General features: G+C 38.7%; 1 protein-coding gene across 2 annotated transcripts; it reads left to right on the top strand.

Moving 5' to 3' along the window:
* The first annotated feature begins 13124 nt into the window (after nt 1–13124).
* Nucleotides 13125–15117, top strand: LOC131231784 (homeobox-leucine zipper protein HOX21-like). Of its 2 annotated transcripts, none has more exons than XM_058228091.1 (3): nt 13125–13414; nt 13513–13889; nt 14420–15117. In XM_058228091.1, the coding sequence occupies exons 1-3, from the start codon at nt 13291–13293 to the stop codon at nt 14753–14755; spliced, it is 837 nt and encodes a 278-aa protein (XP_058084074.1). In that variant the 5' UTR covers nt 13125–13290; the 3' UTR covers nt 14756–15117. The 2 variants fall into 2 exon arrangements, with proteins under 2 accessions (XP_058084074.1, XP_058084081.1); XM_058228098.1 differs by having other exon boundaries at nt 13125–13303.
* The last annotated feature ends 12768 nt before the right edge of the window (nt 15118–27885 follow it).

The raw sequence follows: 27885 nt of genomic DNA on the forward strand, positions 1-27885 counted from the left end.
TTTTCGTTGCGGTTGCCCATGGCTGCATGGTCAGATGATCTGGATCATCCATCCAGTGGGTCCCACTATTGATAGACGATCGAGTAAGCCGTTTGTGATCTTCGCAAATGTTGAAGGCAAATTAAAAACTTAGGTATGTGTACACACAACTGCCAAAAATAATTCTCAGCCAACGGATAAGTGCCAACGTGTCATGTGTGTTTGACATCGTACCTTTCCAAATGGTCGGCCCCACAATCAAGAGACCTTTTGCTAAAATCAGTCCATCCGCACATTGAGTTGAGGACACAACTATGTTTTGGATCAGATTAGCCGTCTGATGCTTTCCCATGGTGTGACCCACTTGATGAGCGAATGGCCTTGATTTTCTCCATGGTATGATCCACTTGGACGGGCTGATTTTTGCACACAAATGACAGGTTGGCGCACACAGGACACAAATATATATATATATATATATATATATATATATATATATATATATATATATATATATATATATATATATAAAAGAGAGAGAGAGGGAGACGTCATGTCATGGAAGCACATGGGGTTGTATCAGAAATGAAAGAAAGGAGGAGCAAGATGCATGTGAGGGAGAAAGATGGACAAGCTTTCTTTATTTGCACTAAGCAAGCAGTACCAACATGGATCCACCACATTCCAATCGGATCCCTTAAATTTCCACCTAATAAAAGCATGTGAGCGATTGGTCTAGGCCAGCCCTATTTGCAGGATGGTGGGCCCCTCCCTACACCTTATAAAATTGTGGGCCCACCTTTTCCTCCGACACTCTCCCCACCCAGCTGAAATTCAATACAACCAATGATCCGTCAATCAAATGACAATGACACCTGAACAAATGCATTGCATGCTCTTCTCCTCCCATGCATGTAAAAGAAAAATTAGGCCATGCACAGATCCACTTTAGCTTCTTTGTTCTTTGATTGGAGTTGGTGGCCACACACAATAGTTAAGATAGTTCTAAGAAATTGGATATTCCTCATTCATTGATGCCTCCGTACCTGTGAACATGGAAAATATGAGCAAGATCAAGCCTTCAATTGGGTGGTCCTCAAAACTCCGGTTCCCCCTAGCTTGAGAATTGCTGTGAACACCCAGGTGCAATCGGTGCCCTCATTTTCGTTGGTACTTCTTTGACTTTTTGCTCAGTTCCGACAATAAGGGTGTGATATTGATTTAGGCATAAAAATATGTTTAGACTAGAGTCGCCATTAGCTAAATAAATCTTAGTATCTACAATTAGCTAAAAACCCTAAAATCACTCCTAGGTTGAAAATTGTAAGATTCTCCAACTCAAATGACTTTTTATTGGGCGTGAAAGCTTCACCCGACATGACCCAAATGTGAATTAGAGTACGCTCTACTTCATCAAATATTCTGATATAAACAAATTTAATTTCAATAATGTTATAGGCATGGTCATTGCCCATAAGAAACTGGCCACCATCATACTCGTTGTATGTGGTGAATCAACTTTATTGAGAGGTTATATGATACGAAGCCCTATATCCAAAATCCGCTTTTGATAGAAATGACTCGTTTTAGATACCGATAATATATCACAACCTTCTGAACCTTCATGGGATTCTGTTGAATTGGCCTTCATTGTGGAATTATCTTAATTCTAATCTTTCTAGGTTGTAAGGGGACCGACAGTCCTTCATATGTCCGTTCTTCTTAGAATTCCAACACTTCATCTTGCTCTTGCCCTTAGATTTAAATCTCGATAATAAATTTTCCTTTTACTGCTCAGAAGTTCTTCATCTAACAACCAACACATCCGTAGAGGAACCCTTATCATTATTATTCTTTCTTAATCACATTGAATGAAAGGCTGAGATAACGATTTCGATGCCAATGGTCTCTCTATCATAGAAAAGAGTGTCTACAAGATACTTTTATGATTATGGAAGAGAATTCAACAAAATTGGGGCTTGATCTTTCTCTTCTATCTTCACTTCCACACTCATCAATTTGTAAAATACTTTATTGAAGTTGCTGATGTGTTCATTAGAATCTATCTATTCTCCCATCTTCAGATTGTAGAAGTGATTTTTAAGAAATAGACGATTGGAGAGCGATCTCGTCATGTAGAGACTCCAACTTTCCCCATAATCTTATAGTAGTCATCTCACTGATGACATTGCAAAGGATCTCATCATTCTAGCACAATTAAATATGGTAATTGTTTTTTAATTTAGTTCATCCCACTCTTCATTACTCATAGTATTAGGACGCTTCGCTTTTTCAAGGAACTCTTGCTGAATTAGAAGAGCTTTGATTTTCACACTTCACAATTCAAAATTATTTTTACCTGTAAATCTCTCCATCTCAAACTTAACATCCGTTTCCTTTGATGCCATGTATTCAGATTCAATCTAAAACCCTAAATTAATTAATAACTTGATTACTCTGATACCAGTTGTTGGGCATGGAAGCGTCACCCAAATGTGACTGGGATGTGAATTAAACAAACACATAGATACAAAATTCGATTAAGCATAGAAAACACAACAATTTACGTAAAAAAATTCTTATACAAAAAACCACAACACAAAGTGATAAACAATTCACTATGAAAAAGAAATTAAAAGAGACGGAATTAACTTATATGCAAACCCTAGAGTTGAAAACCCTAAATCCCCTTCCTCAAAACCCTAACTCTATCTAGAACAAGTTTCTAATATCCTTGTGTTGTCCTAATTCTATATTACACCCATTTATATAACCCGAATTCAGAATTATAAATAAAATCTTGCACTTACGCAGAAGTTGCACAAACTGTCGATATGACTTTCAATAAGATCGACTCCAATTGAGGGTCGTCGATCGAATCGATCACACTTATGATCAAATCGAAAGTGCCTAAAAAATATCCAGAGAGCGAACTTATTATTATTATTATTTTTGGATTTTCTTGACTGAATCGAGAGCCTATTTGATCAAATCAAACATGACCAAAATACTCTAGAGAGCAATTGAAAAAATCCAAAATTTCTCGATCAAATCGAATAGGGTGTCGAGACTATAAAAAATTTCCATTCAACATAGATTAAAGGCACTTGATTTCAACACCATTGTGGTTGGTCTGTACTGAAGATTTCAATAAAGGGCTTCAATTATGGAAAAGGAATGGGTTAGGTTTCATTTTTTTCTCGTATAACGTGCAATTTCTACTTTATCAAAATTTATAATTTTTAGGAAATTTAACAAGGCTTTAACATTTACTACATTAAGTTATATTTTATGAAGTTTCTTGATTTAAATAGGTAGAAAAAAAGAAAACGTAGAGAAGAGAGGAGTGTAAAAATAGTTAGAGGTGTACACAAGTTGAACCGGGTCGAGCTTGGCACAGCTCGACTTAGCTCGGCTCGATCCTTGAGCCTAATTGGCTAGCTCAGCTCGGTTCAGTTAGCAGCCAGTTCGAGCTAAGTTCAAGCCAAGATCGAGCTAGTGAGGCATTTTCACAACCTCATGGAGTGCACTTTCAATTTCTTAATGTATGTAAAACAACAACAATTGTTTATAGGTATTTCATCAAACACTTTGTAGCCAACATCAAAATCAAGAAAAAAAAGTATTTGTTTCATATACATACCTTCCTTGCCATCAGCTGACACTTCGTTGAGTCATTTCATCAACACTTGGTGAGCAACATCAATATCAAAGTAATTGAGTCACCGAACTGGTTCGATTCGAGTTGGGGTTCGATTCGAGTCAAGTCAAGCTCGAGCAAGCTCGAACTCGGTTCGAAATTTTTTTGAGCTCAAAAAATCAGCTTGACTTAGCTCAAACTCATTTCGAACTGAGTTAAATCGAGCTTTTTCGAATTGAGTCGAGTGAGCTAACTGAGTTAACTCAGTTCATGTACAGCTCTAGAAACTGTGTGTGTGTGTGTGTGTGTGTGTGTGTGTGTGTGTGTGTGTTGTAGATAGTCTTAGGATGTGGAGTAGAGTACATGTTGATTTGAGATGTAAGAAGGAAAATAAAAAATCAGATATCCTTTTTGCAAAAGGGTTGTTTAGTTGCCATCGTCCACAGGATTTTTGTCCATTTTGTTATTAGTTACCATCAACCCCGGGAGGAGCCCTCACTCTGATACTAGTTGATATAGGGAGGGACGTAATGAGGTCAATCACTATCTTCCTCAGGAGTTATCTACTCTAAAATCTATGGAACTCTCTGGACTCCTCACAATGCCTCTTTGAATTCACGAGGAATAAAAGTAGAAATAATTTCTAATAAATTCAAAATAATTTGATGAATAATAAAAAATGAAATTACAACTTTTTAAATAAAGAACTCAAACCTGGGATGGAGTTTTAAACTCAAACTCTAACTCCAGCACCTTAAAAATGTTACTTACTATGAGACGACATCCACTTTTACTAGACTTTATGGCTTTCTACCAAAAATAGTAAATATCCAATTTAGCCCATCCATATTATTCTCCTAACTTTTAAAAGCTATTTTCATGTAGGGCAAGACTTCAACAAGGATCAAATGTTATACTTGAATTAAAATTTATTTTTTATAGTAAAAATGAAATTCAATAGTACTTTTGACAGCCAATCTGGTAGAATCTCACAAATCTGGCAAGACCAACCCAGCATAGCGGCGTCAGTTGTATTAAGTATCTTCTCCACCCAAAATCATATATAATATATTAAAAAATCCATTCTGATTTATGAGACAGGCTGATTTAATGTCCATATCATCCGCACCGTTTCCGCCTTTGAGCCTTCTCTGGTCCATCTTTGCCATGAAAGTGCCTGCAACCTGCTATACACCATCAGCACTATATATGTGATCCAACCGTTCACCAGTAATCAGCATTGGTATATGCATAGAAATTTCGATCGGAACAGTGAAAGGAGGAAAACAAAATCAAAGGAAAATGTCAGAAACCAACATTGTATTGAAAATGACATTGATGTCTTTGCTCGATCTGCGGACGGATCTCTGTCCACGTGGAAATGAATGACACATCCACGTACAGTTGCGTGCAAATGAAAGCATGTCATTGTCTACCTTAAAGTCCTGTGCCTTTGGAACTGAAGTTATGACATTTATACCCCACTTTTGGACGTACACCTACACTCCCTTCCTTTTTAGAGCGCACAAACTGGAGTACAAAAAATGATGGATGCTCTGCCATCTTTTCCGCCAATCTGCCATTTATGTAGGACATCACTACCGTGAAAACAGTAGGCCCCAACCTGAAGACCGTAAGGTACAAAAATCAGGCCTGTCCGCTGATCATATGGGGCACACCGTTGGAGTGAGTGTGCAGACGGTCGGACTCACTATACATGTGTGGTCCACCTAGTGAGCTTTACGGATTATTTACGCATTCGGTACATGTTTGATGTCGTTGCCTGCGGGTCATCAATTCATAATGAGATTGACCATTTCTAGTTGCTTGGTTACTTGGCATCATACACGTGAAGACGTGATCAGGAAATGGATTGGCTACGGACCCTGCCACTGGCCAATGGCTAGTGGTCGGTGTTCTGTGGGCCTCACCATGATGTATGTGTTTCATCTATGCCGTCCATCTATTCATCCATATCATTTTATGGTATGAGCCCAAAAATGAGGTTGATCCAAGTCTCAAGTGGACCGTACAGTGTTGATTGAACGCCCACCATTAAAAACTTATTGGGGGCACAGAAGTTTTGGATCAAGATGATATATATATTTTTCCCTTCATCAAAGTCTGTATGACCTAAATCAACAGGTTAGATGTCAAATAACCATTACAGTGGGCTCTAGGAAGTTTTTAATGGTGGACATTCAATCACTACTGTTTTTCGATGATGTGGTTCACCTGAGATTTAGACCTACCTTATTTTTGAGATAAGAGTCTAAAATTATCTTTTGAAATGGATGGACGGCGTGGATAAAACATATACATCATGGTGGGGCCAACATAATACCGACCATAGCCACCTGGCTGATGGCAGCGTCACTAGCCAAACCGCGTTCTCGCCGTTGTGCCACACAAGCGAGAGCAAACCATCCATCAGGTGGGGTCCACGGCGAACCCAAAAAAAAAAGAAAAGATACACAGGTGGTCGCATCTTCTGGACAATCCATTTTCTCATAAATTTCAGACCCCACCTGATGAATGGCCTGGATCTCACACGTGGATAATAACTTCGAATGGCCTTGTATTTCTATTTTAGAAAATGTGTCAACCTTTTCAAATGGTGTTGGGACGTCTTTGTATCTGTGTTTTGAATAGGTTTTAGATTCTCTTTAGAAATGATAGATATTGCTACCCATCTTTTTAAAAGAAGAGGAGATCATCCCTCTGTATGCCACTTGAAAAAAAAGAAAAAAAAAAACAGAAAAGAAAAGCAATGAAAAAGGAAAAAAGCGAAAGGACTTTAACCACAGCGATTCCAGTCAGGCATTTGGGAGGCAGAAATGGAACACTACACACGTGCTGGAAATGCTCCGGTGCTCACAGACCATTATATATAAGTTGTACATCTTCAAATTGCATTCACTTGGACGGTCCAATCCATCAATAAGCTGAACTGTCTATTAAGTCCAGAATACATTAAGTAGACTCCGGTACAAAAAATAATACTGATTGGATGATCCAATCTATCCTTGATTTGGTCTCTCATTTTCTACGGTCATCCCTTTTCTAAGTGAATGCAATTTGAGGGTTAATGCATGTGTAGAGAAAAAAAAAAAAAAACTCATGAAGCATAGGAAACAATTGAGGGTGGATAACTATCCTTGATTTCAAATGGGGCCCACTGTTTGTGTTGACTACATCCAACCCATTCACTTGAACCATTTGCTCTAGATGGAGTGATCCTGCAATCAAGCAGTTATGACACTCAAGTTGGCCCCATTTGAAATCATGGATGGGCGTCCTCTTATGTTTTTCACTGTTTGTTGCTATGTAGCTTAATTATTATTTTTTAGACACTCTCACCCACACACACCACATGAGCACTGAAACCCAAAACCTCAGTGTTGAAATGCACTTTGTCCACCATTAGCTATGGGTTGGAGCTCCAACTATATAGCTCACTTAAGTCATGAATTGGCATGATTTCCAACCTATGTCCAAGCAAGAGATAATGCTTTGGATGGGTCCTTAGTCCTACTCTGGTGGTAGACTCTTAGGAGTTTCAACGCCTGGTTGAGGGTTCGAGTACCCATGGGTGGTGAAATCCCACCATGGCGTGAGTGTGTGGTGGTGTGTGTGCTTGTGTAAAAATAAAAAAAAGTAAAAATAAAAAAGAGATAATGCTTTGGATGCCTTTGAATTTGATTTTGTAGACCCCGTGCCTATTAAATTGGTGTGGAGGCCATTGACGCATCATAGTGGTCACCAAGCGATTGTATTTGTTTCCACGAAATCGTTATCATTGTATTATTCCTCTCTCTCTCTCTCTCTCTCTCTCTCTCTCTCTCTCTCTCTATATATATATATATATATATGGGAAATGGTTCTAAGTTCATATGAGGTCCACTGCAGTCGACCTCGTGGGAACTTACCATGAGGTCGAGCTGTCTGGGCCCCACTGTGATGCGTGTCGAACATCTACCGCATCTATGAGTCCCCTTTACATTATAAGATATCCCAAAAATCAGCCGTATACAAAACTCAGGTGGGCCATAAAATCTAAAATCATGTAAAAGTATGCCTAAAACATATAAAAAGCACTTGGTGGAGCCCACTTGAAATTTGGATGCATCTTAAACTTGGTCTCACCCCTCATCCAAGTGGGGCACACATAATGGATGGGTTGGATTTTTGAACCACATTTCAATGGGCCCAACAAATGATTATGAATATTTTAATGGGATGATAACTCTCTCAACTTTTGTATGTAGTGTGGCCCACACAAGCCATGGATTGACTTGATTTTTAAGCCCAAGGCTTCCCATGGAATGATGCATCTGACTGATGGGGGTAGATATTCGACACGCATCACATGGGGCCCACACAGCTAGACCAAATGGGAAGTTCCCACGAGTTCGACCTCATAGAACCATTTCCCATATATATTGCAAATGTTTTTATTACAACGGTGATTATGGCCCACCATGATGTGTCGATGACATCCGCTCTTACCATCACGCACACTCCTTTGTTCGCTGAAAAACCAAGTTTGATAAGTCATAGCTGATTTTGATTTTAAAAAAACACGTGAGTAGCAACGCATGGTTGAAATCATATGTTGCGGTTAACCTTATTTTAATACGGTGAAACTGCATTAGGTGGACTGGTGGGACCCATTAAAGAATCAGCTTTGTAATTTGGGGCATTGCGTTTGTGACTTTGGGCTGTGTGAGTGTGACTTTCACAAGCAGGCTAATAAAGAAATGGGGAGGATGGAAATGTGTAAGAGGGAGTAGAAAAAACAGGCACATCCGCAGACTATTTTCTTATAGCATCTTAAAAAATTAAATAAAATCCAATGGGCTACTTGGGAATCGTTGGAGAGGGATTTGAATTTGGGAGGGATGACATGACGAGGGCCATTTTCTACCATTTTCTATGAGGAAGCAGGCGAGAGAGAGAGATAGAGAGAGAGAGAGAGAGAGAATGGCATCTGAGACGGACACAAGGCACAAGGACAAAAAGCCCAGCTTGCTAGGGTTGGGATTTTCCAATGGAAAAGGATAATGGATGAGAAAGAACCTGATGCACGATTGCCGTAGGTGGGTTAGGTAGCAACCCCTGCAACCTATAGGACCCATCCCTAGATTCCTGCCTCTCTCTCTCTCTCCCCTCTCTAGTACGTGGGGTATGTAGCAACCTACAACTACCAAGAGTTCCAAGACCCCCTTTTTAAGTCGTGAGAAAAACATTTATACTCCGGCAGTATATTGGATGATACACGGGTACTTAGCAATTATATAGATATTGCATACACTGCATTGAAGCAATTCAATTAAACCATATAAGTTATGGGTTCGAGTCTTAGATGTATCATGATTCAAAAGTTAATCTTGTTTGATTATTTGACTATAGGATTGGTGGACATTTACTGGACAGTTAAAAGCTGGAAAATGAAAATCCAATGGTCCTGTTTTAAGAAACCAGTGTCCATGAACTTACAGCCAGAGTATCAATCACTCTCCTTTTGACTTATCTCCCACCCCCCTTTAACGTATGGCTTAAGGGCCTAGATCCTATGTAAGTTTTAGCATTTTGAAAATGATAGTGACTTTTCCTGTTTACATGTGGAGCACTAGTCCAGCTATCGATTGTGGATCCCATTGTAATGGTGCATATCTCTAAAATTACAATGACCAAGCAATCCTAACCATCCAACTAACGCCTATCAAATGGATGGTTAAAAGTCAAATAGTGAGTGGTTAAAAGTAAAACAGTGAGTGGTCCAAATTTGCTAAGGAAAAATCATATGGCTGGCATTATCTTCTCATAGCAAATTTTCTTTTATGCTCTACCAGCAGGTGGGCCACGGATTTGGACGGTCTGGGTTTTCGTACAACTATGTCATGTGTAAGGTTGAAGAGTCACCACCATTTTTTAAACGATGAAAAACTAGCATAGGAACCTATCCGGGTAGTACAAATGTTATTTGAGAGGTTTGTTAAACCTGATCATCCAAACGTAAGCCCACGTGTAAGAGATCTGAGCTTTTCATCATGCGGGTCACAATGCTTAGATCTTTCTGGCCACCCATTTGTTTTGTAAATTGTGGCCAGCCATGCAATTCAGTAGCCCCTTTTTTTCAGCTAGAAAATCTAACTTGTGTGGCCCACATAGGGGAAGGCTCGGATCTCACACGTTCGTAACTTACGCCCGCATCTGCTTGTGTGAGGATGAGCAGGGTTATTGCACGCATGTGACTTATACTCGGGCGCGGAGTATGATGGTTCATACACATGCTCCTTCAAATGCCAGTATAGCATATTTGTAACTCAAATTGGATCGTCCAAATAGGTGGACCCATTATAGATATGTCATGAGCTTAAATTATATCAATTGGATGATCTGTTAATGGACATTATTTGTTGAATCCAGATTGTTGATTGGCTTTTCCTTCTAACCGTCCGTTACATGTCCACTAATCGGTCCATTAAATAATCACCCCAATAATACTGTTGGCATATTACTCAAATGAAGTAGTTCCCACGAATTCAACGGTTTATTTTGACTTACAAGTATACAAGATGTACGATTCTGGGTGCATGCGTATGATCCATCACTCCGTGCCCCAATAAAATGATTTACTCCAAATATCACTCTTTGCTCAAGGAACTATCTCTCACGTGAAAAAACTACCTCGCTCCCTCTTATATCCCATACAATGAAAGAGCATGTCACAACATATGCGTGCAAAACTGACTGCCCACGTAGAATGAATTTGTCTCAATCCGAACCATCCAAATATCTGTAGTCACTGTAAATAGGCTATAAATAACTGGAATTTATTTCCCATTGATTACAGGCATTTACCTGTTGAATTGAATCGTTGGCTAGTTTTTACTTTCATTCGTCTGTTTGATGACCACTCGGATAGAGGTTAGTTGGGTTCATTCGTTTGGCCTTTTGGGTTAGAGCCATCAAGAAATTAGCCGACTATTAGGAAGGATTGAAATAAGGCATATTCATACCATGTGTACAATTTGCATGCATGCTTATGATAATCCATAGTCCGTCAGAGTACAGCATTATTCCTCTAAAATATAATCCACTTCTCTGTTTTGGTATTTATTATTATTATTATTATTTTAATAAAGCAGCCCACTTATCAAAAGAGAATAAGAGGAATCATGGGATCTTGAGCCTCAGCAAGTGCATGCTTCCCCGATTTTTACGATTTCATACGAGTGGGGCCCACATGGTACACTGATATAGACACGATCTGATGGTCCATGGCCGCACTATTGATGTGCATGCCTCTAAAGTTCCTAGATGTGAAGTTTCTAACCTCCTTGTCTTTTGCCTATTTTGCTTGAATGTGGACAGTGTAGTTTTTCCTGACCGTCTATTAGCAAGCTACAGATGCAACGGTAAGGTTGTTCCAATCTAGATGATTGTTAGGGTATCCTTCATCAATGGTTGCCATCCTCAAATCAGCGGCATGGATCTCTAAACCATGGGCTCCACCTATGATAAAAATAGATAGTATATTAGTGTGTGTTTGGTAACAATTTCAGATAAGAAAATATTCCAGGAAAAAAGAAAGAAAAAAAAGATGACTTCATCATATTCATCTTCTATAAAAGAATAGCCTGAAAACAATAGTAATTGAACATAAAAACTCTAGAAGTATAGATTCTAAGTTTTCGCTAGTAGCATAGTTTTCATGGGATTTCGAGCCTTCTCAATAGATATATTTCAACAAGTGGGGCAGGGTGAGCTAGGTTTTGAAATTGCTCGTGGGTTGTCTCTGGTCATCTCATTGTGGGCCACATGTAAGGATAAGGCCTTGACTCAGAGAAGTCTAAAGTGCTGGAACACATTTCTCATTTTGATGTTTTCTACTTTCCAAGCATGATCTACTTTTTAGTGTGGGAGGCTAGGTTAGTTTAACTTAATGTAGAAATCCCAAAAATCTAGCTGTGCATGAGACAATAGAGATCTAGGGTTTGGATGGCTTACCTAACTGAGACACCATGGATGAAGAAGAATACTAGAAAACCAACGCTAGAATCGTCCTCTCCTTCACACATATTTATTCTAGTCGAACACAAATAGCCTCGTGTATCAAGCTATAACACTTCAACTCCTTACGCACTCATACGCAAATACTTTGCATAAATCACACTAAAGTGGGGTCCACTAGTTTACCCGATCACACAATCCAACTGTCAGGTCAATATAGACCGTTGATTAATAAGGCCCACCTTATAGAGTTCTTATAGACTAATCTCTTTATCTCTCTATCTCTCTTTTTCTCTACAGTAGACTAACCTACTTCTCACTTACAGTGTGGGAAACTTAAAACAAACCACATCTCTCCTAATAAATCTCTCTGATAAAATAAAATGCAACCGATCAATTCAATTCCAAGTAAAACAAGGAAAGAATCTCAAGGCTATATAAATTATGAGAATGTTCCGCTGCTCTGAGAGCAGATGAATTTACAGTGCTCCTAGTTACGTAGGTTCACTTGGACAGTCTAATCATGATCTTAAACATCCATTAAGTGGATAAGATATTTCATGGTCTACCATGCAAAAATCACACTGATCAGATGGTCCAACCTATCCTTAATATGGTCTTATTTTCTTTAGCCATCGCTTTTTAAAGCCGTGGATGGGATGGTTACAATTGCCTAACAAAGGCAATCTATGTGGGTTCCTAACAAATAGATGGATCAAACTGTTGGCAGGACCTTTTTTCTGTAAATGATCTAGACTGTCCATATTAAAGCACATAATCAAATGGTTATGTTGTCAGATTAATGTAGTGTCTACATGGTGGCCCATGAGATGGGCGTTGGACCTAATAAACAGTCTGGATCGATAGATTGGACTGTCTATATGTTTCAGTACAACTGGGAGCACCATAACTCACAATGCTTTGAGAGCACTAGTTCATTTCTCATAAAATATAAAAACCCAAAGTAAATCTCACTTCTTTTTTGAAAAAAAGAAAAAAAGAAAAATAAAATCAACGGTGCGTTTGGATGCTGACCAAATCACTTCGATCTGATTCAGTATGTTAGAAATTACCAAAGTTTAAGTGGCACCAATAATTATTAATTTTTGATAATTTCTATTCTATTTAATTGGATGAAATGCAATTCACACCCAGATCCATAGCTCAAGTGTAGACTGAGTGGAAGATACCTCGTTTCAACATTGAGGTCTTGATATCAATTCCCTAGTAGGGGTGGCTATCAGTGAAGTGTGAACCCACACTGGGTGTACTAACAAGCTAACAAAAAAATAAAATTGGATGAATTGCAATTCAATTGATTGAGCATCCAAACACCGAGAAAACAAGATAAAATGTATTAACCTCTCTCCTTAGTGAGATTAAACAACAACACATAATCTCCCAATTAACCAATTTTCCTTCATTTCATTAATTCCCACTGATACCCTATGTATTTATTTTCCTTCTCTTTGCATTTTTTTTTCTCCAGTGATATATTCCATCTCCACCTTTTTCTTCTGTCCCTCTAGAATCTCTCCAACCTCTCCTAGCTTTTCTTTCTGCAGCCCCTCCTCTCTTTCCCTTCTTTCCCTTTCAACCATGTCAGCAGCTGATCATCACAGCCTGTTGTGTTGGTGACATGTGCCCGTGCCATGACTTGCAATGGTATGCCTTTCTTCACTCCAAATTTCATGTTGCAGCCTACTCATGAAGAAGACCATCCCCCCACCTCTCTCAATCCAATCCTTTCACCATGCGCACCTCAAGATTTTCATGGTCATTCCTCTCTCTCTCTCTCTCTCTCTCTCTCTCTCTCTCTATACATCCAAATGGACTTTTCCTTTATTGGGTGTCTCTTGTTTTGGGTGGTGCAGGTGTCGCCTCATTTCTAGGGAAGAGATCCATGTCATTCTCAGGAATTGAAGGGTGTGAAGATATGAATGGTGAGGATGATCTATCAGATGATGGGTCTCAGGCAGGGGAGAAGAAGAGGAGGTTGAACATGGAGCAGGTGAAGACATTGGAGAAGAACTTTGAGCTGGGGAATAAGCTGGAGCCTGAGAGGAAAATGCAGCTGGCTAGAGCTCTTGGGCTGCAGCCAAGGCAGATTGCTATATGGTTCCAGAACAGGAGAGCAAGGTGGAAGACAAAGCAGCTGGAGAAGGACTATGATCTGCTCAAGAGGCAGTTCGAGGCAGTGCAAGCTGATAATGAGTCTCTCCAAGCTCAAAACAAGAAACTCCAAGCCGAGGTATGATTCAAATTTCTTTCTTGCTTTCTTTTCAAATTAGATCTGTGTTGATTCTATTGAATTGGTTCTTGGGTTTCTGTTTTTTCTTTTGTTTTGTTTTTTTTTCTTTTTTTTACCTATTTGATAAATAGATCTTACCCTTTTTTTTGTTCCTACTTTTTGGGTATGGTAGAAAATTTAATTTTTTAAATGGGATCGTGTTGCATCTTTTGAAATGATAAGAAAGATGATGGGTTTTTTTTTTTTTTTTTTCGTGATTAATGTGTAAATCATACCTTTGAAGAGAATCCTCTTGTCTATATTGGTTTTTGTATTTAAGAGATCATGGCTTTTAAGAAAGGAAACATCTTTTTTTTTTTTTTCTTTCCTTTCCAATTTCTTTTTCTTTTTTATACGAAAGAATTTGTAATTGGGTTGATTGAGTAGAAATTTTCTCTCACCAGGAATGTAATTTGATTGATTGAAATCACTAATGGGTTTTCTCATAAATTATGTTTTATGGTCCCTGATTGGTTGATCCAATGGTGCAGATCTCGGCATTGAAGAGTAGAGAAGCATCGGAGCCTATCAACCTGAATAAAGAAACTGAGGCTTCCTGCAGCAGGAGTGAGAACAGCTCAGATATCAACTTGGATATCTCAAGAACATCAGCAATTGATAGCCCCCTATCTTCCCATCCAAACCGACCACTCTTCCCATCAATGAGGCCTGCCAATCTACTCCACCACAACCCCTCAAGACCAGACCTTCAGACCCCCAAAATCGAGCAATCTGTCCCCCAAGATGAGTCCTTCTGCAACATGTTCATCGGCATCGACGAGCAATCCGGCTTCTGGCCATGGTCAGAACACCACCATTTCCACTGAAATGCACTGTTGGATCCGGCCTCCCATTAATGTTGGCGATTCAATTCGTCGAAATTAAGAAAGAAAAACGGCCTAAGCCCACCTGCCATCTGACCCGTTCCAATCGTCTTCATTCAACTGGAATTCATGACTTGGATTGGTGTATAGAAGATTAGCATGTAGAATTCCAAGTGGGTCTGGAGAAATGTGAAGGAGAATAAAGGGGGTATATGTCTGTGGTAGAATTACAACATCTTCTTCTAACCACCTTGTTCGAGAGATGTTGTGATTGGATTAGTTACTATAGTATTAGATGATTATGGTAAGATGGTTGATAGCTCATGCATGGGCCATGAAATAAAAAAAGGGATTCTCTCCTTTCATTTTTGATGGGAAATGATGATAGTGTTGTGTACTTTAAAAAAAAAAAATGAGAAAGAAAGAAAAGATGTGCATTTGAGTGATTGAGAGAAAGATCTCATGATGGGTTAGCTCGGATCACCAAGCTGTAATAAAGCTCAAAAGATGAAGCGAATCTACTCGATTTTAATAAAGAAAGTCGATGTCCCCAAACGAGAGAGAGAGATGCGATACACACATTCCGAAATAGAAAGAAGACAAAGGGTAGGAGCGGAGAGAAGAAAACAAGGGAGCTTGGAATTGGGGCATTCTCATGACGGGTCAGAAAGGGTTCTGGTGATGTGCAGCTGACAGCTCCTGTACTCACTTTCTGGCCTTACATATTCATGCTTTCGAGATAAGCGTTCATGTGATCCACTGTCCCACCTCTCTCTCTCTCTCTCTCTCTCTCTCTCTCTCTCTTTTCGTTTTCAGCATATGCATGTGGGCCCATGGTTTAGTAATTCATACTACCATTCATCATTTGGGCCCCACCTTCGTTATAACAATCGCCCTATAACCTACTCGGTAGGGGCCACTCTTACCACATTCAACCAATGGATGGCTGAGAAGAGAGGTAATTCAAAGGCTAAAGATTAGTGGCTAGGATCTTTCATCCTGGGGATTTTTATGGCAAGTTCCATCTAGCGGGGTTCACATCCACTTGGATTGCCTAGTGTAGAATAGCATCGAGGTCAGTATTGTTTTGATATGGCAAAGTTCTGTGGGCCCTACCATGATGTAAGTCTTATTTTTGATCATTTCATGGCATGGCCCAAAAATAAGCCTGATCCAAGGATCAAGTGGACCACACCGCTTAAGCAGCAATTGGGACAATGATGCCCACCGTTGAAGCCTTCCTAGGATACACCATGTTGTTAATTTCTCATCCAATCCAACCGTCTTATAAGGTCACATAAATCTGGATAAGGAAAAACACAGATATCAACTTATCAAAACTAACTTCCTGTGGGCCCAAGAAGTCTTCAAAATTGGGGCAGCGTCATTGTCGTCATTTCTTTATGCCGTGTCGTCAACTTGAGCTTAATTTTGATTTGATTTATTTTTGGGCTCATGCCTTAACATGATTTCATCAAAATGGATGGACGGTGTAGATATAATACATATCTACATCACATAACTTTGCTACGTCAACTCTGTGTAGCCCAACCGTGATGTACGTGTCTTATATGCCGCGTCCATCCACATTTTAAGCTCATTTCAGGGCATGAACCCAAAATTGAAGCTTATCAAAAGATCGAGTGGGCACACTACATGAAACAGTGGAATGATGATGTCCACCGTTAAAACCTTTTTAGGATCCAATGTGATGTATTTATTTGCCATCCAACCTGTTTATAAGGTGTAAAAGACATGGATGAATGGAAAAAAAAACAAATATCAGCTTGATCACCTCAAGAAATTTTCAACGGTAGGCATTCAATTCTCCCTATTATATATGGTGTGGTCCACTAGAACTTTTGAAATGCTTCAATTTTGTGTTCATGCCCTAGAATGAGCTCAACAAACGGATGGGCGGTGTGGATAAGACACATACATCACACTGATCCTATAGAGTTCACTCAGGCGTTCTGAGTTAATCCCCTCTCTTACTGACCTCGGTGCTGTCTAAACTACGCAATTAGGGGGGTAAATAACCGGGCTCGGGCTCGACAAAATCAGAATTTTAAATAGGCCCAGCACAAAAGACCGGCCCAAAACAATTCAAAATCCGGGCCTGGAATCCAGGCCCGGCCCGTTGACAGCCCTGCGCGCAATCAGATCATTGAAACATAAGCTCCACTCTTACGAAATGTTCAGATCCTGGTCCAATATGCGATCACGTGTACATACCGCAGGATATGTAGGCCATGTAACAGGTTGTAGTAAGCATGCTGATGGCCTATTGCAAAATTCGAATTGATCTGATCAACTCGTCAGTTGGGCCACACCAATGTGATAGTGATGGACGGTTTAAGTAAAAATTTAAGTGGTCCACATTCAAAGTACGAGGGTGGACTGCCTCACGACTGACTGGCCTGGATTATGGGCCATGCTATCCCAATCAACAGTTTTGACGTCTGACACACGCCATATTGGTAAGTGTAGTCGCGTATGCAGACGTGACCGTGAGCTTAGCAAAACTCACACCAGTCAGAGGCGATTAGGTGTTAGCCGGATAACACGTTAGTAGGTGTTGCCTGACCATATGGGGCTCACCTTGATAATATCTGTGCTGTCTATCCGTTTTTTCATCTCAATTTAGTACTTGATACCAAAACATAAGCAAATCTAAGTTTCAAGTGGACCACACCAGTGAAACATATGGTGATTGACCATTAAAAACTTATTTTAGGCCCAGCAAGTTTTGGATCAATCTGATTTTTATATTTCCCTTTCATTTAGGTCTACATGACCTTCTCAACATGTTGGATGACAAATAAATATTATGATGGGCACTATACATTTAATAATAAGCATTCAATCACCATTATTTTCTAAGGTAGGGTGTACCTGAGAGTTGGATATGCTTAAGTTTTGGATCACCTTCTTAAATGATGCAAAACAAAATGGATAGACAGTGTGTGTGTGTATGTATATATATATATATATATATAAATCATTGAGGTGGTGTGGCAATAATGCACAACTATCTAAGGTCATACAAACTGTAAGTCACATTGACAATGGGTCCTCACTCTTGCCCGGGTGGTAGACTCTCAGGAGTTTCAACTCCGGGTCAAGGGTTCGAGTACCCATAGGTGGTGAAATTCCACCAGCGTGAGTGTGTGGGGTGTGTGTGCATGTGTAAAACAAAAAAAAAAAAAAAGTCACATTGACAATGAGTAATTTGTAAAAGCATATTAGTCATGGAGTTCTTTAATTTGTGTAATTTAATAATATATGAAGTTGTTAGTGTATTTATTTGCGTACGCCTTTTTGTCAATCACATGCATTTGTGTATCAGTTAGTCGGTTGAGTCTTTAAAGCTAAAGACTAAAGATATATAAAGATTTGGAGAATTAAGGAAGTGGAAAACATGTAAATTAAAGTGCCTTGGTGACCCTAATCTTATATTCGAAACAACCTAACTTCTAAATGATCCATTCCTTAATAGGTAAAACCTTATTTGATCATCCGTTGGCCTCAATAATCTTATTTGAACATATTTAGATAGGTCTTAAGAGGCTTAAAGTTGTTGTAAAACATATAGCCCAAAACAATAGGCTCACAAGTGCCGTTGAGTGAAGCTTCAATCAATTGATGGCACTACTCTAATTGATTGACGACTGGCAGAAATGTCTAGCATACATACACACACACACACACACACACACACACACACACACATATATATATATATATATATATATATAGAAGTTCTTAATCAAATTGACAAACCTTCGATTGGTATCGATCGACAACATGGCTCTAAAATGTCTAGTGATATTTTTGTTGAAAAACAACTCTTGCTCGATCAATCAAGGGTTCGTGTCGATCGATCAAAGGTGCTTTTTTTGTCAATTTTTTTTACTGTTGGAACTTAGTTCCTTTATAAAGAACATACGAACCTTGAATATATGAATGCATTTTTTGTGCAATAGAAGCCTAAGTGATTCCTTCTTCTTGTCCTTCATTTTAAGCCTCTAAACATATGAGATTTGATTCATCTTTTCGAGCTTTAATACTTTGAGTATTCTAACATTCATATTAAAGATGAATTCAATCTTCATCTTGTTTTAGAGATTAGATCAAAACTTATAATCAAATAATTATCTAAATCATTTAGAATACCCATATAGGTGAATCCTCTAGAAAATTAACTATTCATTAGTTGTAGGAGATTATACTATCCTCCCTTGCATTGGTCACCTTATTAGAGTATCAAATACGGGGCAAACGATCGTAGGATTTGAAGCATCGACATCAACAATTGGGAGAGCACAATGAGAACTGATTGAAGCATGAGAGAGCATCGATCAGGCAACTCAAGTAAGGCTTATCAACGGGGCTCAATTCGATGAATAAGGTTGTTAATTTAAAGTTCATATATTCTTTTCTTGTGTAGGCTTCAATGTAAAAGTTTATGACTCAAACTTAAATAGGTTCTTGTATAGGACATAGGCTTTTGTGTAGGACCAAATTCACCGGACACGGGTGTATACGTGTTAGTCTTCTTAGAGAACCTTTGGTGGGACTATACGTAGGGCCTTGGATTAAGACCGCTAGTGTTTGTTGGTTAGCCGATAAAAAACCAACTAAAGTCTCTTTCGGGAGCCACCGACACGAGTATAAACATGTTCCTCCGGCACGAGAGTGTACATGTAGGTTAGTAGTTAACATAGAAGAAACTATTGTAAACGTTAAGGGTGAACATATTTAAAACCTTATAAGATAGTAAATATCGGTACACTTGAGGAGAGTGCATCCGCCAGGAATGGAGTACGGAAACCAAACCATTATACATGCTTGTGTTTGTGATTGTCATTTGGGTATAATTCTATTCATGCTTATCTGTTAGATTGATTAAACTATATGAATACTTGAATTAGATTGTGTGGTAGACACTTAACTTGTAATACTCACACAAAGTCACTGTCTTTATATACTAGTTGCTTAATTATTAAATTATTTGTAGTCTATGTGATTAGACCCACTTTGGGATGAAATCTTTAATGTTAATTTGACTTATTAGTTTTAATTGGTAAATTTATTTTAATTTGTGGTCATATTCACTTCCCCTCTAGAACTTAGTTATAATTCTATACTCCACCCACCTTTTGCACGTGTCATGGTAGACAATCCATACAATTTCAGAGTCCATATGTGTTATTAAAGATTTATATTTGTTTTTCGTGTGCAATTAGGAAAGTGTGGGCATGCCAGAGTAGTGCTCGACTCAATGTTTGATTGAATGTTGATGCCCCATGCTAGATTAACCGTTTATGACTAAATTCTAGGTCTCATCTGCCCTCTCAACTACCAGTTGTGATAACGATCAAACAATTTATAGAAGGATATGGGTTAGTCCTTCCTAATGGATTCCTTTTACCTTGTGCCTCAAGGACTTGTTCTTTCACAAATTATTGTAATTAATTTATTTCTCAATGGAACGAAGATGAACATATTAAAATAGAAGAGTTTAAAAAAATATTGATTTTATTGATTCATAAACCATGCTCAATACAATCAATAGAGTAAGAAATAAAACTAAAGAATCAAAATAAAACGAGAGATAAATACCCGAACCATTCATATTGACAGACAATCTAGGCGAATGGCTAATAGGATGCGACCAAAATATTTTGATCTTCCAAGTAAGGACTCAGTTGATCAAGATCTAACAACGGAAGGTTGTGGATATTTATCCCACTCCTAAGCTACTTCGGTGGTGACACTAGCTAGTAATAATCTAATCTAAACCTCAAACAATATGTGGCATGGCCGAACAAAAGTAGATGGGTTAAAACTATGCTAAGATAAAAGATAAAAGATAAAGACTGTGAAGACTGATTGTGTTTGGCGTGAGCCTGAAGCTCTTTATCTCATTCTCCATAGCTTTGGGATGCGGTAAAACCCTTATCGAGTTTTCTTGTTGATCTAAGATCCATCCCAAATACAATGGTCAATTTCTCTTTAATCATCCCAGCCTGCCCAAGAGATCTACGTCTATCAAAAGTTATTTCAGATGTTTTTCTAGTGTGGCTGCAGAGATCCGCAGACTGTTATAGCTGGTCTCATCCGATTTAGTCACAAACCATTTTCAAATCATCCCTATCATGACCATGAAGATTTGCGGATCTGATGGGATTAGTTTCGCTTAATTTGGATTGAGATCTAATCCATTGGTTCCATCAGCTCAGATATTGGTTCGATCTTCGAATTTTCATAATTGTCACGAGAATTATGAATGTCTTTGGGAAAATCTCCAATTTTGGAGGATTGTAGGAGATGACCTTGCTATGTATATCTGGATCTCTAATAGTATCCTTGCTTTGATGAGGCTTTTTAAAATTTTTTTAAGACGTGTTGAGCACACTGCCTCATTCACGCGTTACACGAATTAGAGGTATGTGTCGTTTGCCGCTTCGTTCAATGCCATTACTTTTGGCAGGTGACGTGTTGTAGAAGGATAAGGGGAAAAGATATCCTCATATGCGATTACGATTCTGTCATTATTAGGAACGTAGTGCCAACACTTGGCGGGATCGACATCTTGTTGATACACGAGGGTGTGTAAAAATGGGTGTAAACAACTCTCATGCTATTAAGGGCTATCAAATAAATGGTTAATAATAAAATATTGAGTTATACAAATTCGATGGAAAAAGTTATATGGGATTATATTGAGAAAATTTTCCTTTAGGATCCATTCAAAGCTTGGATGGTAACTTGGACAATCTGGATTACCTTACAATAAGGCCATGTGTGCACTCAAAGTGCCATAATCATTTATCAAATAGTGTAAAAATAACATTAGAGTACTACCTTTCTGATACCACCGTTCCTTCCTCGGCTTGGCTTGCCCCTAGGGAATTGTCACTGGTCGGTGGGCCTCATCATGATTCATGTGTTTTACCTGTGCCAATGTAATGTTTATTTTCCATCCAATGTATTGATTAGGTTACAAAATCCTGGATGAACAGAAACACAAATATGGACTTGATCCAAAACTTTTGTCACCCCCAAGAAGTTTTCAACGGTGGACATTCAATTATCACTGTTTCCGTGGTGTTGTTGACCTGGGATCTGGATCCACCTCAAATTTAAGCTCATGCGCTAAAATTAGTTGGTAAAATAGATGGATGGCATGGATGAAACACATACATCATGGTGGGGCTCACAATCCACAGACTCCCTATTAGCAGGGTTAGTATTCAATCTGCACTTCGAAACACGGATCATATATGTGAAACATCCCAATTCATGTCTTGGATAGGGTACATGATGAGATTTGATTAGATCACATACCTGTTATGCTCTGTAGAGTGAGTACTCCAGACTAAGCAACTTTCAAACATGCTTGGGCCCGAGCTATAAAAGGGGTATGTACTCCAATCAAATCTTACCATGTAGTGCTCATGCCAAGCTCGAAATGGATGAAGCCTATACACGATCCTACTCAATCTAAATCCCAAGGAATTTAGGGTACATGAAGCCTGTACCCTAATATGGGCATGGATGGACTCAGTCTAGCTAGAGGCTCTATAGGGCCTAACATGATATGTGTTTTATATATGCTGTCTATCCATTTTGATGGATCATTTAAGGTAAGGAACCCAAAAAAGATCAGCAAATCTAAGTTTCAAGTGGATCACACCATTGAAAGTAATAGTGATAATGACGTCTACCATCATGTATATTTGCCATCTAATATGTTCATAAGGCCATATAAGCTTCGATAAACAGAAAACACAAATATCAGCTTCATCAAAACTTTTGCACCTCCCAAGAAGTTTTTAATGGTCCACTTAAGCCATAATTCTACTTTATTTTTGAAAACATTAGCTAAAATAATTTAACAAAATTGATGGACGGGGTGGATAAAACACATATATTATGGTGGATCCTTAAAGCCCTTGCTTGGACCAAGTCTGTCTAGGGAGGCGCAGGACACAATCTGCTTTCGGAAATGTTGCCAACATGAAAACCAACTGGTGGATCCACTTATTGAGTGGGACCTGACATCATAATCAATAGACATCCCATTGAACAACTGTGTAATGCTGTGGCCCACCCAATGAGTTGATCTGCTTAATTTTCACATCAGATGATCATCATCGTGTGATCCACCTTTTACACAATTGCATATCAAACATATGTGACATGTTGGGAAAAAAGAAAGGCAACAACAAAACTGAAGACACTGTATGGGATCACTGGTTGCCCCCCATGATACGGTGGATTCCCAATGAATAGTTGCCCCCCATGTATACACTGGTTTCTTTTTTTAGGAACAACATTCTTGATTATCCGTTTTCATCGCTTAAATTCAGCAGGTGGCGTAAGATTCCGCACTTCTTATACTAAAAGAGGTGTATTCCGTTGCGGAAAAGGTACTTGTAGTGCCGATTGTGATGTTGGCGCCACATGTGTTCTTTTGGTAAAGAGAGCTATCATTCGATGCATATTTTTGGCATTACCGGCCATCCATCTACCTGAAGTTTCAGCCTGAACTCATGACTGTTCAGCGATATAATGAATTCCTCTTTGCATGTCGAGCCTTTCGGCCGACATAATCTCAATAAGATCTATTGGGTATCTTTCTTTAACCTGACTTTCATATTGCCTCATGTGGTACTAATGTGAATATTCATATAGGCTCATGTTATAGTCTCACCTGGACAAATTCCTCTTCCAAACTCTGCTTTTGTCACTGATCGTTCATCGGCCACACATCGATTACATTACTCTCATCGGTTGTTTGATCTAGTATTAATTCTCCTAAATGTTTCTTTCTTTAATATATCAATTGAACCATTGTCACGTGGTCTCACAAATCCTTCTGTCTTTCTTGATATGTTTTTCTTTGTCCGTTTCACTTCTAAACACCTCTCGTCTGCTCGTTTTTCTTTTGAACACCTCTCAGCCATTTGTTCCGCTTCTAAACACCTCTCAGCCGCTCAGTCTGCTTTTGGACACCTCTTGATGGCTTACTTCACTTTTGTCGACTAAGGTTTTGTTTTAATTGCCATTGGTTGCCTTTTATATCTTAAACAGCTTGAGCGCACTTCTTGCATATCAATTGCAACACTCTGTTGACCATCCACTAAACTTACAACACCTGTAAGCCCACGAAAAGTACTCCAAATATTCTTAAAGATTTAGTATGTTGTCTTTCCCTTCCATAATATGTGTCTTTTCCAATTTGTTTTTCCATAAATGGTAAGAAATAAGATACAACAATACCTACATTTTCAAACAAGTTTTAGGCTACTTAAAATCACATGACAGTAGAGATATGCAGGACATGGCTTCTTGAATTTATATCATGGTTTGCAAACTACCATGGGCTTTTACTTCTGTTTCAATCATAGATTTAAATATCAGTGTCCGGCAGTGTTTGAAACTCGCTAACTCAACCTCCTCTTTCTCGGCCGTCTTTGGTCGGTTTCAGTCCTGTTTCTAGCCTTGCCAAAACCTAGTTTGACAACGTAATTTAGTAATCAATTGAATTCAGCTTGCAGTCTTTTTAGAAAGAGAGACTTTTTAAATGTTAGAGCAATTACATGATTTTCTTATCAAAATATAGGACTTTATTGACATTGACACATGTACATGAAAATTACATAATTAAATATAGACCAGGCACATAAAGAATTATTTTATTTTTTTAAAAGTAAGCAAATGGCTAATTTACGTACCAACTAAGACTAGTACATGTACATACATAACGTGTATGTTTGTATAAGTGAAACATTAAGAGGCTTGTTTGTTGGACCAAGGCCTAGCCCATTTATAGCTTTACCCAGGATAGGTAAATGTCCTAATTCTAGGCTTTGGCGTTGCCAAAGAAGGCAAGTTCCTTCACATGGTGTGGGGCCCACCTTAACTTATGGACCACGTCCAATCCATCCATAAGGTCTGCCCCTTTTGATTCCACCTTCTATACCAAAAGTTAGGCTGATCGAAAACACAGGACAAGTAGCAGGTGGGATGGGGACACCCAACATTGAATCCTTTAACATTGTGCGTGGAGCTGAGCGTGTTTTGTATATGCCATCCAATCCATTCGAAAGATTAGTCTCACTGGGATGCATCTGTGTGGCCCACATGTGTTTTAGCCATGATTTTACATGGTGTGGCCCACATGAGTTTTGGATTGGCAATATTTTTATCCTCCAAGGAAAAAATCAGGGGGCTGACATGATGGACGGATTAGATGTAACACAAATATTAATAGTGGGCGCCACACGCCGCATCGGATGCAAGGAAACGATGCAAAGCACTGGTCGGAAGGGAGGACCAAAATACCACTCCTTTAAGTTTTCGGGAGTAACTGCCTCTTTAATTTTCATTCCAGTAATTTCTTGTAAAACGGCCTTTACATTTACAGCCCCCAGGTCGCAGAAAATAGCTTGCCATCGAGACTCTTTGTTTTTTTAAAATTGTTGAAAATTTCAATTTTACCCTCAAGCAAACAAGGATGAAATCGAGAAAAGGAGAGATGAGAAGAGAATCTCCAAACACTTGAAATTACACATGTGAGATCTAAATTACGTACCGGAGTGGGAGTACACATGCATGTACTACATTTGGACCATATATTGAGTGCCTCAACGTGAAGATACACTGTCACGAAATCTAATTGGACCACTACACTTTAATTAGTCAATTATTTTTTTAACAGCAACTGCTAAAATTATTTGATCGATGTATTTTTATTTTACCTTCACATGGCTGTTTACCATTTCAACGGTATGGATCGTCCTAAAACTGTGTAACGTGTTAGTGAGATGCTATTTCTGCATGCTGTCCATCTCTGGCCGAACCTATTGTTAAAGAGAAAAAACTTTGATACTCTGGCATAACGTGACTGATGATATACAAACACCTATAAATTATTAGAAGTGCCTATATGGAATATAAATAATTCAAATTGTAGGGCTCACTTTAGATGCATGATGAATCAAAACTTATGTCTTATTTGATTTGTTGACCATCCAGCTGGTGAACATTTATTGAACAATTGAAAATGAAAATATCCAACAAATGTCCACTATTCAGAGTTTAAGATTGTTCAACGAATCCTTTGAGGCTTTGAGTTAGAGACAACAATTTACAATTTAGCCTGTTTAATGTGGGTTATTGCATACCTCATTAATAATTTCTACGGGCTTGTTCGGATTGTAAGTTGTTTAAGATAAGTTACTTACGCCGTAATAACTTATCTTAATTTCTACTTATTAAGAAGTTAAGTATGTTTGGAAGTGTTCTTTGTACGGTATCACGGGTTTTACTGTTAATTTTGAGTGGGGCCCTCCATCTGTAATCAGTGGTCTGTCGAGTTCCACCTTGAATGGAGCATGCCCAATAATCTCTCAGATTGGAAGATCATGGTGAAAACTGGAGGACCTTTTTCTGTGGAATGTGGACCGTTGTTGTATTTTTTAGCCATCCACAATGTAACACCACGGACCAATGGTCTAGATTACCCAACCATGACTCCCTCTTCAGTTATCCAGACCGTTGGTCCAACAAGGGCCACTATTGATAGACTGCCCCAGAACGTCAACGGGTCCATGGTTTAGCGAGCAACGAAGGATGTCACATGTCATGCGCGGCATGATATTAGGTCCCGAGTGACCGTCTGTGGAATAGTATCTATGGAATCTTCTGTTGAGAATTTAATATTTTTAAATTACAGATTTATAATTACTTTGAAATAAACTGAAAATATTAAGGATAAGCTGAAACATGTGTGATTATACTTTTCTTAAAATGTTATTTATTCATTCTCAAAGTAATCGAGACTGCAGATAAGTTGTAAGAAAATAGCTTTTAGAATATGATGAGCCTGTGTGTGGTTCTGCGTTCAGTAGGCACAAAGAAACCACCAGTAGAACTCTCTAAACACAACTTTGTTGGTAGATGAAAATTAAAGAAACATTTTCAAATTGGAAAGAAAGAAAGAAAATGAAATTTAGCTTTACTGGAATATACCACTTCACTGGTCTTGTTCTTATCGACTTAGACCACTATATTGGTCTAGTTCTTACAAACTTACTGGCTAAGGTTCATATTAAACTTCCTGCTTTGATCAAAAAATACTTGAAGCTTTATTGGTTCATATGAGGAGATGAGGAGAATGGTTTGACCAGCCAAATTTAGTTTATATAGGCAAGGGTAGCTGGACGTTTTGGTCGAAGGTCATAATTACAATTGATTATTTCTGATGATTGGTGAGAAACTAATCGTTATTTAGCACTTTCTGACCATTTCGCATGTGAGAAATCAACTGCATGCTAGCTGTTTAGACATAGTGGCTAGCCATTTATGACTGTTGGGCTAGCCACATGTAGCAGTTTCTGCATGGTCTCGTTTATTACTCCATGAGTAGTTACACTAGCTCTCTTAAATAGCTAGTTTTAGCTCCTATATAAGGCAAATAGGTCTCACTTAGGCCTTTTATCCATAGCACTCTGAATTCAGCGACTTAACCCATCTCTTTTAGCCATTGTCACACCATGACTCGCACTTGTCTCGCGCCGGTTTGCGTAAGGTTGCGAGGGAGCGACCCATTTGCGACATGATGCACACGTGCGAAGTGCGCTACTAACGCCTCTACAACCACACTGCCTCACATGCCCATGCCCTTGCACCAAGCCCGAGGCTGTGACTGTGCCCATGCACGTGCGCGCATGTTTCAGTGCGAAATCTCGATATTCATCTGATTCACCAAGTAAATAGTAAGGTACTTAACACCCTACTTATTAAGAGAAATTTTTTTTCTCTCCTTTCTGATATGAGACTATTCTCAAACACAAAAAATTAAGTTTTTTCAGTTTTTATATATATATATATATATAATTGTTTATTTAAAATATTTTCCATAACACCTTTAAAACAACATACCTTCCACCCTCTACATGGCGGAAGCAGATTGCCTATGACTTGGGGTACTGTGTGGGGCCTAAAGAGATGTTTGTGACATATCTACTCTATCCATCTATTTTTAAGACCACATTAGGACAAGATTCTAAACTTTAGGCAGATTCAAGACTTAGGTGGGCCACACCATTGAAACCGTT

Source organism: Magnolia sinica, chromosome 2 (genome assembly GCF_029962835.1).
Source record: "Magnolia sinica isolate HGM2019 chromosome 2, MsV1, whole genome shotgun sequence".
NCBI lineage: Eukaryota > Viridiplantae > Streptophyta > Magnoliopsida > Magnoliales > Magnoliaceae > Magnolia > Magnolia sinica.

Excerpts from the sequence above, each read along its gene's own strand:
- LOC131231784 (XM_058228091.1), top strand. The coding sequence starts at position 13,291 with ATGACTTGCAATGGTATGCCTTTCTTCACTCCAAATTTCATGTTGCAG. Across the intron at positions 13,415-13,512 it reads CGCACCTCAAGATTTTCATG|GTGTCGCCTCATTTCTAGGG; the intron begins GTCATTCCTCTC and ends TGGGTGGTGCAG. Across the intron at positions 13,890-14,419 it reads ACAAGAAACTCCAAGCCGAG|ATCTCGGCATTGAAGAGTAG; the intron begins GTATGATTCAAA and ends CCAATGGTGCAG.